Source organism: Onychostoma macrolepis, chromosome 07 (assembly GCF_012432095.1).
Source record: "Onychostoma macrolepis isolate SWU-2019 chromosome 07, ASM1243209v1, whole genome shotgun sequence".
NCBI classification, from domain to species: domain Eukaryota; kingdom Metazoa; phylum Chordata; class Actinopteri; order Cypriniformes; family Cyprinidae; genus Onychostoma; species Onychostoma macrolepis.
Window position 1 is genome coordinate 25,342,190 of NC_081161.1, and position 11,001 is coordinate 25,353,190.

The following is an 11,001-nucleotide window of genomic DNA, read 5'->3' on the forward strand; positions in this document are numbered from 1 at the left end:
TATTTTTACCATTTTTGCTAAATAAAATTGTAAATTAAGTAGTTTTTTCTCTCTAAATCTGTTTTACATTGAAGCAGCAAATGGATATTAACACAGTCTTACCAATGAACATTTAAACAATACATGCACAATTAATAATACAAATTTAGCATTATGATACACTGTCTTGTAACCCATTTTGGAAACATTTTACTCCACAGAATGGATTGTGCACAACGCCAGGATGTAGCAAGTCTATAAACAGCTGTGTAAAATAGAAAAACACCATGTAATTGGTTCCGTTCCCTCGTGACATTTCAATCTCATAGAGGCACATGACAATGAAATTGGATCAAAAGAGCATCAACATACCAAGTCAGAAGACAGATCATCTACCACAAGGTGCTTCACCTGCCTTTTTAAGCATGACTTAATCATACAAGTGACAAGCTCAGTCTATCAGAATAAATTTGGTGCCTAATAAGCATTTATGACTTCTCGCACATAAAATTCACTTTAAATACAGAATGAATGTTGCACTGGAATGACATAATTTACAGTAAAATTGATGCAAAAGAAGAGGTATACTTATCTCAAGAGGTCAAAAGGATCCATTTTAAATGTTGAAATACTTTATAGTAAAACGGTTTAATGCACAGAGAGGTTGGCTTACTGTAGAATCTTAACTTTGTTCTGTTTGTTGGTCCAACATCCCTTACGAAAAAGAAGTTTATTCAAGTGAGCTATTAGTATACTTCTTTTAAACTAAAATATATAGCAAAGTGTACTTTTAGTCTACTTTTTATGTACTTCTCAGAAATGGGCTTTATGTACTTCTCAGAAATATACTTAAAAATGACATTTAAGTATACCTGACTTATACTTAGAAAAAGTCTAAATATAATTGAGCTATACTTGTGCTCTGAGAATTTTTTCATATTGTAGGGGACGCTAGTACACATCTTCTGTACAGAATTTCCAAAAAACACAAGCGAAGAAGAAACCTAAACAACAGATGCTTCCACATGTAATCTAACACGATCATCAGACATAAAACAGCATCAAAACTGAGTAACGTTATGGAATAAAATGTCGACCGATGAAGAGGTAATAATGACTGTCAAGCTTTGGGGTGTCAAGTTTTGATTATCATTCTGAATCCAATTCATCTTCTTTTTTCAGCTTTTTGTTCAAAATTTTGTTTATTTCTTTATTTTTTATTTATAAAACTTACCCAGATTCAAGTGTTTATAAAAAAGGATGCATGAAGCAAGAATAAAATGTTTTCGTTTACAAGCAGATACCCTGTTCTTTCTTTTGATGTTTTGTATGTTCAGATATTCATATAACAAAATATATACAAATGAATACCTAATAGAGACATAGTAGTATAAAGTATGATGTAAAGTTCACATAAAGAAAGCTTACGAGTATACTTGCAGTATAAAACTACTAAACTAGTAGTTTACTGAGACTATACTTCAAAGTATACTAAAAAAGTATTTAATTAGTAAACTATCAGTATACCTATAAGTCCACTTTTAGTATAGTTGCAGTACAAGCTAAAAACTTTGATGTAAACTTGTTATGTACTCAAAGTTTACTACTGTTATACTTAAAGAAAGTAGGCCAATTTAGTTCCAAGGAGTATTGAAATAGTACACTTACGAATATACTACTATACACTGATATCTGTATACTTACTACATAAAGTATACTACTTTTTGGTAAGGGATGTCAGCTTCTGGCTCAGTCAGTTGCAAAAGTTTGAGGTGAGACTACCTGTTTGTCCAAACAATGGTAGGGAGTGTTTTAAGGGAGCCAGTGCCAGTTCACCTTTAAAAACACACTGCTTTTTGTTGCTTTATGTTGTCTGTCATAAACACACACACACATAATGTCCACGACACTATTTGGAAATCCATAAGGCACTTGTTGTTCTCTGAAAGGTTGTTACGCCAGAATACAGCACTATGGTAGTCATATCCGAAATGCGTTTAGTCTTTCTGGTCACCACTGCATGGTTTTACTCCGTGTGAGCTTGTTTTTGAGCGCATGTCTCATCTGCAGCATCCGCGAGCGCTTGTCCATAGCCAGCAGGTGGCGCTGAAACTCCTGCCGCACTTCACGCACCAGCTGCCCAAACGCGGCCTGCACCGCTGAAGCGTCCTCTGCCACAGACAGCTCAAAGAAACTGCACCTACACCACCAGTGAAACCCTGACTTTAACACACAGCAACGCCTTCAAATCCAAAATATCAGGCATTTAAATCAAATTGAAAATCATCTCAGTGCCTTTAAAATTTGACTGGTAGTGAAGTGATTAATTCACAACTTTTGATAAAGATGGAAAATAATGATAATAATAATAATAATAATAATAAACCAGGACAAAATCCTGTAGTAAATAAATAGCCCCTTTTAATTTTGGAAATTTTGAGCAATCCATGGAGCGTAAAGAAGCTAATTATAATTAGAATTAAATATATGAGTATATTATAAATAAATATTCTTACTGACAGAACATACAGGTGCATCTCAATAAAATAGAATGTCGTGGAAAAGTTCATTTATAACTCAAATTGTGAAAATTAGAATACTTTAGAATTAGAATACTTCATAAGACCAATAAAAAAAACATTTTTAGTGAATTGTTGGCCTTCTGGAGTATGATTATTTACTATATATGTACTCAATACTTGGTAGGGGCTCCTTTTGCTTTAATTACTGCCTCAATTCGGCGTGGCATGGAGGTGATCAGTTTGTGGCACTGCTGAGGTGGTATGGAAGCCCAGGTTTCTTTGACAGTGGCCTTCAGCTCATCTGCAGTTTTTGGTCTCTTGTTTCTCATTTTCAGGTCTGGTGAGTTTGCTGGCCAGTCAAGCACACCAACACTATGGTCATTTAACCAACTTTTGGTGCTTTTGGCAGTGTGGGCAGGTGCCAAATCCTGCTGGAAAATGAAATCAGCATCTTTAAAAAGCTGGTCAGCAGAAAGAAGCACGAAGTGCTCCAAAATGTCTTGGTAAACGGGTGCAGTGACTTTGGTTTTCAAAAAACACAATGGACCAACACCAGCAGATGACATTGCACCCCAAATCATCACAGACTGTGGAAACTTAACACTGGACTTCAAGCAACTTGGGCTATGAGCTTCTCCACCCTTCCTCCAGACTCTAGGACCTTGGTTTCCAGATGAAATACAAAACTTGGACCACTGGGCAACAGTCCAGTTCTTCTTCTCTTTAGCCCAGGTAAGACACCTCTGACGTTGTCTGTGGTTCAGGAGTGGCTTAACAAGAGGAATACGACGACTGTAGCCAAATTCCTTGACACGTCTGTGTGTGGTGGCTCTTGATGCCTTGACACCAGCCTCAGTCCATTCCTTGTGAAGTTCACCCAAAGTCTTGAATCGATTTTGCTTGACAATCCTCATAAGGCTGCGGTTCTCTCGGTTGGTTGTGCATCTTTTTCTTCCACACTTTTTCCTTCCACTCAACTTTCTGTTAACATGCTTGGATACAGCACTCTGTGAACAGCCAGCTTCTTTGGCAATGAATGTTTGTGGCTTACCCTCCTTGTGAAGGGTGTCAATGATTGTCTTCTGGACAACTGTCACATCAGCAGTCTTCCCCATGATTGTGTAACCTAGTGAACCAAACTGAGAGACCATTTTGAAGGCTCAGGAAACCTTTGCAGGTGTTTTGAGTTGATTAGCTGATTAGCATGTCACCATATTCTAATTTGTTGAGAATTGGTGGGTTTTTGTTAAATGTGAGCCAAAATCATCACAATTAAAAGAACCAAAGACTTAAACTACTTCAATCTGTGTGCATTGAATTTATTTAATAAACAATTTTCACAATTTGAGTTGAATTACTGAAATAAATGAATTTTTCCACAACATTCTAATTTATTAAGATGTCAAAATTCCATTTGAAATGCATACGGGTCATTTTGCCCCCCTTTTTGATTTGGGGTAGTGATAAAATTTGTATTCTTTTTTTAAGAACCTATGTTACCATTATTATTAAATACTTTACAGTTCAACAGTATTATTGAGATATTTATTGATTTGTTAATTTTTTTTATAATTTTATTAAATAATAATAATAATAAATATAGTTAATAATAATAAATTGCAATTAGATATTCATAATAAAAATATGAACATTGCAATTAAATATCTTTCTCCAATTTGTTCTGCCTGTGTATTAATGAAATAATGTACATACAGTTTCATGGCCAGTAAAGGCAGGTGTGGCAAAATGGCCCTGTAAGCCAAAGAATTATATAATTTTATTGGAAAAACTACTGTGAGAATTTGCCCCCATTTATGCATTCTATTTACATTTATTCATTTGGCAGACGCCTTTATCCAAAGCAACTTACAATTGAGGAATATAACAAGCAAATTACCATAAAATGGCAATAAACACGAGAAGTGTCCATTACACAAGGTTTCAGTCATCTTTCAAAATAGTAAAAGGTAGGACAGGAAGGGATAAGAATAATAAGAAAAGAGAAAAGTGAAGGCATTTTTTTTTAAGAAGAGGTAGTTAGATGCTCACGGAAAAGATGAGTTTTTAGTTGTTTCTTGAAGATTGTGAGGGACTGTAGGGCTAAACACTGTTAAATTAACTTATAATTTGTATATATTTCATACTATCACTTATAACTGTGCAGTTATCAGTAAGAGCAAAGCATACGGACCTCAGGTCTGAGGCTAAAGCCTGTCCCTCATCTGTCCTCACCACTCGGCCATTCTCCATGTCGCATTTGTTGGCAACGATGACTGTTGGAATACCTGGAAGACACATACGCATACACAGACACAGAATGATGTAATGGATGCTGTGGCTCTGAAGAAGAACAGACTGCCATTAAAATGACAGTACCTGGAGATGGATGGCATAATAAAAAGACTGCAGTGTTGTGATGCTTTCTCTCTCTCTCTTTATCTCTTTCCACGTATCTATCTGTCATTTACAAACTTACACTCACAGGCTGCAGTGTACTATATAAAGAGTTCATGCCTGAGGTGAAATCTCTGAACTGAGACCAATTAAGGCAGGCTGAGTCACAGCGATGGATAACAGCGCTATTCGCTAGTTGGAGGGTCCATATACATAAACATGACTACTCGCGGTAGCACTAATAGCAGAACAGTCTGATCGAGTCTTAGCCTTACCGAGTGTTTGTTTAACGTGGTCAATCAGTCTCTTCAGGCGCGACACAGCCTCAAAACTGCTGTGATCTGTCACAGAGTACATAATGAGAAACCCATCACCCCATTTAATGGAACTCTCCAGAGAGGACGCCGCAGGACCTACACATTCCTAAAAACAAACAGATCTGTGAGGATAGAGGTGATGCACATCTGGACTTTCAAAGATGTGATTCTTAAGGCAGTTCTGGAACACAAAGGATGTAAATTAAATCCACAGACCCAAAACCTCCCGCTTTTTTATTTAAAATAATTATAAAATTATTTTGTGCTCTGCAGAGGAAAGAAAGCCATACAGGTTTGGAACGGCATGGCGATGACAGAATTTAAATTTTTGGGTGAGCTATCCTTTTAAGACACCTGCCTTATATCATCAGTGCATTATAGGCTCCAAGACCTACACTGGGTGTATCAAAGTCATCCAAAACATCAGAACTGCTACTCTACTGCATTCACACAGATGGTAAAGCTTCAGCCTAATCCTATGAATTAACAAGTGCTGCTTTACTGTGTAACATGATCAATGGCAGGCGGGCTGTTAAAGCCGCTCCACCAGCCTGAGAATCAGCACAGCAGCAGACATGAAAGGAATGGAATGGTTCAGAGTCCTGTGTCTCATCAGCCGTTTGACAAGGTAAGATCATCCTGCTGTCTTTCTGTGAGTCTGTGGATAAATATGACTGTAAAACAGCATGGCGGCAGATGCACAGCGACAAAGAGATGAGAGCCAAAATACAACACAACAACACAGTTTAGATCACTGTACCTTATTAACAGTGTCTAAGATCTCCAGCTCAATCGCCTCCTTGTCCACAATTTTCTGACACCTGTAGGTGACCTCTAAGAGACACAAAAAGTGTATGATGCAGATCACTTGACTAGAGCGTGAAAACAGCTTTACAGCATCAGTGTGTTTGTATTTCATTTGTGTTACCCCTTTTATGTTCATACTCTCCAATGAAACGTCTGGTGATAAATCTGACACACAGAGCTGGAGTTCAAAAAAGAAAAACAGATCAGTTAAGAGTCATCGAGACCAACCAATAGTCATTAACCCCAAAAAAAAAAACACCACAGTGTTACCTGTCTTTCCACAGTTATCTCTTCCCAGCACCACGAGCTTCGCCCGCAACATTTTCCGTACAGGTTCTGACATGATCACTGTGGATAATATTATGTCTGAATATAATAATTACACTCTTAGAGGTAGGCCACATAAATGACCGCAGCTACTGTTTGTAACGGGTGCTTTTTATCGTATAGCTTCCGCTATACTATAAAGATGATAGATAAATGCGGCAAAGCAGAGATGCAACTCTGAGCATAATACAAAGTTAAAATACAAGACACTGTGTTAAAAAATGAAACAAAGTTCCCCAGAAATACTTACTTTGCTCCCCAAAGTTGTTAAAAGTGCGAACTGTGCTTGACTCTATATCATTGTGTTCCAGTGGAGAGTCTTGTGGAGTTCATATGCTGCAGACTCTGCTGCTTCTGCGCTCTCCGTCTGTCTACTTTTAGTAATGACATTAGAAATAGCGCGCGTGCACACACACACACACACACACACACTCACACTGCGGACAGCACGTCATTGTTCAGCTTGGTCTCTCTTCTTATTCCACACATTCATCACCGAGCTCCACTGCGAGACTCATTAAACAACCAGCTGATTTATCGCCTTTGACAGTCGAGCCTCCGGAGCAGCACAGACAGACCACTCGCTCTTTCCGCCAACAAAACCATTAATTAACCCGGGCTAAAATTAAAGCTTTGTAATTTTGCCTTGATATATCTTTTACTCAGATTACAGAGCATCAGTGGAGACCTGTGAGAAAGAATCTCCTAGTAGGTAAGTGTTACTGATGATATGAACTAGACAAAATTAACAACGTGAAAGAAGGTAATAAATAACTAGCAAGAGGTTTGCCTTGTTTGGAAATGCAGTTGTTCCTGTCGAATTCAAGTTTTGAAATAAATAATGCACTGGCAGAGATATAGACAGACACAACTACTGTTGAGGTCTTATTTATTGATTAAATAATTTTACAGGTCTATCAGTTTTCAGTAAAATGCTGTATAAAAAAAACAACGAAATTAAAATGACAGTAACTTGTAATAAAAGACACTGTCCATTCATTCCTAAAGTATTTGTAAATACTAATTAAAAAAAAAAAATAAATAATAATCCAGCTTTGCAGTTTTTGTGTTCACAGGACCATTAAAGAGTGACAAACATCACATTCATAAAGAGATAATTCACCCCAAAACTTCCATCATCATTCACTTAGTTATTCTAAACTTTGACTTTCTTTTTTTCTGTGGAACATTAAGAAGATATTTTGAGAAACATCGCATTGTTTGTATTTATTCATTTATTTATTTATTTACTTGCTTGACAATTATAGTGGTGACCAAAATATTCTTCAAAATATTACTTTTATTTTCCACAGAAGAAATATAGTCTTATGAGCTTGGAACAACCTGAGGTCGAGTAAAATGATTAAATTATGATTAAATTACAGAATTTAGAATTTTTTTTTTTTTGATGGAATATTCCTTAACAAAATGTTAGCATACAGGAAGACAATAGCATGTGTATCTTTAAAAAAAATTAAATGTTGAATTCCATATTCTATCCTAGCTGAAATGATTTTGGATGAGTTCCTGTCGAACTCTGAGAGCCTCTGGGTCGACAGTGTCAGTGGGATCAATATCCTCCCCTGATTGGTCTGTGGCCTCAGTCCTCTCAAAAGTCCAGGCATCAAGGCCAGACTGCAGAGAAATGTTATGTAGCACACAGCAGGCCTGGATGATATGTGAGCATTTCTCTGGGGAATACTGCAGGTAACCTTTTGCCCCATCCAGGCACCGGAAACGTGTCTGAATGGCTCTGAATGTGCGGTCCACAATCTCGTGCGTCGTTGTGTGAGCCAGGTTATAGCGGTAGTCAGCAGGGGACTCTGGACTCTGCACTGGAGTCATCAGCCACTTTTTTAGAGGGTAACGGTTGTCACCTGGAGGCGAGAGACAGAAAGCACACTGAAATTTTCACAGGATTCTTTGGCAATGTTAAGAAAAGTCACTACAGCAACCAAACTATGTGTCTCACCTAAAAGCCAACCTTCGTCATTGTCTTGCTCTTCAAACAGCTTTGCCACACTGGATTGCTTAAAGACAGCTCTATCTGTCAGACTACCTGGCCAATGTGTCTCAGCGCTCAGCAGCAGTCCTCTGGCGTCGCAAACTAACTGGCAATTGATTGAGTGAAATCCTTTTTTATTTACATAGGAAGAGTCATCTGCATTGGGAGCTTTAATGGCTATATGCGCACAGTCCACTACTCCCAAGACATTAGGAATTCCTGCTATTCGGTAAAACTCCTCTTTAGACTGCTGCCTGGTGGCCTCATCCCTAGTGAAGCCAATAAACTCTGGTGCTTTCTCAATCAGAGCTTTAGTGACGTTAGAAACACAACGGCTCATGGAGGCCTGGCTGATGCCGATCGCATCTCCCATCTTGCTCTGGAAGGACCCGGTTGAGTAGAATCCCAGGGCTGCGAGTATCTGAACATCTGGGCTGATGGCTCGTGACCTCTGTGTCCGTCTCAACAAACTGTCCTTTAGCAGTTCCACCAGGTAATAAATGAACTCACGTGGGAAGCCGAATGTTGTCAGCAGAAATTCATCTGACACTGTCTCAATATCAAATCGATCAAGTGTTTTGTGCCCACGGCCATGCAGCAGCAGGTCACAGTCTAGGACTGCAATAGAGATTGCCATTCCACATACTCAGGAGGACCTGTGGGCAAATGGCACATGTGAATGTCAGCTAGTGCCATGTCAATAACTAAAACATGATATATCCAAATTTTCACATTTCTGGGCTTCTCAGAAGCAGAAGTCATCATAGTTGGGTAAACTTAAATAGTGGTGGATGAAAACTACAACAAATATTATTTTAATATTTTGTTACACAGTTAGGTCCATGTATATTTGGACACAGGCACATATTTATTATTTTAGCTGTTGACCAAAACATATTCAAGTTACAGTTATGTAATGAATATGGGCTTAAAGTGCACACGCTTTAATTTGAGGGTATTCTCATCACAACTGGAGGAAAGGTTAAGGAATTACAGCTCTTTAATATGTACCTCTCCCTTTTTCAAGGGACCAAAAATAATTGGACAGTTGACTCAAAAGCCATTTCATGGATAGATGTGGGCTATTCCTTCATTATTTCTACATCAATTAAGCAGGTAAAATGTCTGGAGTTGATTCTAAGTGTGCCATTTGCATTTGAAAGCTGTTGCTGTGAACCCATATCATGCAGTCAAAGGAGCTCTCCATACAAGTGAAACAGACAATTGTTAGGCTTCAAAAATGAAACAAATCCATCAGAGAGATAGCAAGAACATTAGGAGTGGCCAATCAACAGTTTGGTACATCTTGAGAAAAAATAATGCACTGGTGAGCTCAGCAACATAAAAAGGCCTTAACATGCATGGAGGACAACAGTGGTGGATGATAGGAGAATCTTCTCCATGGTAAAAAAAAAAAAAAACCTTTCACAACATCCAGCCAAGTGAAGAACACTCTCCAGGAGATAGATGTGTCACTGTCAAAGTCTACAATCAAGAGAAGTCTTCACCAGAGCAAATACAGAGGGTTCACCACAAGGTGCAAACAAGGCCAGGTTAGATTTTGCCAAAACACATCTAAAACTTCATAGTACAAATGTACGATAACCTAAAACATACAGCAAAACAACTCAGGAGTTTTTGAAGGTAAAAAAGTGGAATATTCTGCAATGGCCAAGTCAATCTCCTGATATCAACCTGACTGAACATGCATTTCACTTGCTGAAGACAAAACGACAAAAAAGGCAGAAAGACCCACAAACAAACAACAGTTGAAGTCAGCTGCAGTAAAGGCCTGGCAAAGCATCATAAAGGAGGAAACCCAGTCTCTGTTGATGTCCATGAGGTCCACACTTAAGGCAGTCATTGCCTACAAAGGATTCTCAACAAAATATTAAAAATGAACATTTTATTTACGATTATATTTATTTGTCTATTTACATTTGCTACATTTTTGTTCAACCCCTTGAATCAAAGCTTAAAGTCTGCACTTCAATTTCATCTTGATTATTTCATTTTAATTCTGTTCTGGTGGCATGCAGAGCCAAAATCCTGAAAACCGTGTCAGTGTCCAAATATATATGGACCTAACATTGTGTGACATAACATGACATAACACACACACACACACACACACACACATATATATATATATATATATATATATATATATATATGCTAAATGTTTCTGCATGCACCTCTGCATTGATTTCCTCAATATGTGACTGCTTACAACACAAGCTTAAACCCTATTTTGACATAATCACATATTTTATTACAACATTTATCTCAATTAAACTGAGCTGGTAATATGATCGAGTTTTTTTGTCGGCTGGTAACGAGCTCAGTAACGTTACAGTATTTTACACAAAACCGAAACCGAACGTCACCAACTCTTGAATCAAATTATCTCACCGTGAGCAAATTATTTATGTATTCGATAAACACAACGGTAGTGTAAATCGTCAGATTGCCTGAAAATGTCTTAATCGTTACCTGCGCTGGCGATCGTCTGTGTACGCCGACATTGACATCTGACGTCATTCACTTAACAAATTTCCTGTTCAGGCGCTGCACTTTCGATATTTGTATTGGTTGTTTTTAAGAATAAATTAAGAGAAGGCCATATTAAGTGCATATCAAAATGTAACAC

The 11,001-nt window shown here is 37.8% G+C and overlaps 2 protein-coding genes across 2 annotated transcripts; both read right to left on the bottom strand.

Moving 5' to 3' along the window:
• Positions 1-43: 43 nt before the first annotated feature.
• Positions 44-7,113, bottom strand: zgc:110699 (uncharacterized protein LOC325371 homolog). Its single transcript, XM_058780452.1, has 7 exons — positions 6,597-7,113; positions 6,290-6,367; positions 6,141-6,197; positions 5,973-6,046; positions 5,171-5,318; positions 4,693-4,786; positions 44-2,179 (listed from the first exon to the last, which is right to left on the bottom strand). Coding segments are annotated over exons 1-7 (642 nt in total). The 5' UTR covers positions 6,598-7,113; the 3' UTR covers positions 44-1,989.
• A 108-nt stretch (positions 7,114-7,221) lies between these two features.
• On the bottom strand, positions 7,222-10,909 carry harbi1 (harbinger transposase derived 1). Its single transcript, XM_058780451.1, has 3 exons — positions 10,845-10,909; positions 8,319-9,007; positions 7,222-8,223 (listed from the first exon to the last, which is right to left on the bottom strand). The coding sequence occupies exons 2-3, from the start codon at positions 8,986-8,988 to the stop codon at positions 7,847-7,849; spliced, it is 1,047 nt and encodes a 348-aa protein (XP_058636434.1). The 5' UTR covers positions 8,989-9,007; positions 10,845-10,909; the 3' UTR covers positions 7,222-7,846.
• Positions 10,910-11,001: the final 92 nt, after the last annotated feature.

Bases quoted from the DNA above. Each gene is read 5' to 3' on its own strand.
- zgc:110699 (XM_058780452.1), bottom strand. The intron at 6,198-6,289 runs GTAACACTGTGG...TTTGAACTCCAG, and splicing joins AGATAACTGTGGAAAGACAG to CTCTGTGTGTCAGATTTATC. The intron at 5,319-5,972 runs GTACAGTGATCT...GTTTGTTTTTAG, and splicing joins TCTTAGACACTGTTAATAAG to GAATGTGTAGGTCCTGCGGC.
- harbi1 (XM_058780451.1), bottom strand. From the start codon at position 8,988: ATGGCAATCTCTATTGCAGTCCTAGACTGTGACCTGCTGCTGCATGGC. The intron at 8,224-8,318 runs GTGAGACACATA...TCTCGCCTCCAG, and splicing joins TGACGAAGGTTGGCTTTTAG to GTGACAACCGTTACCCTCTA.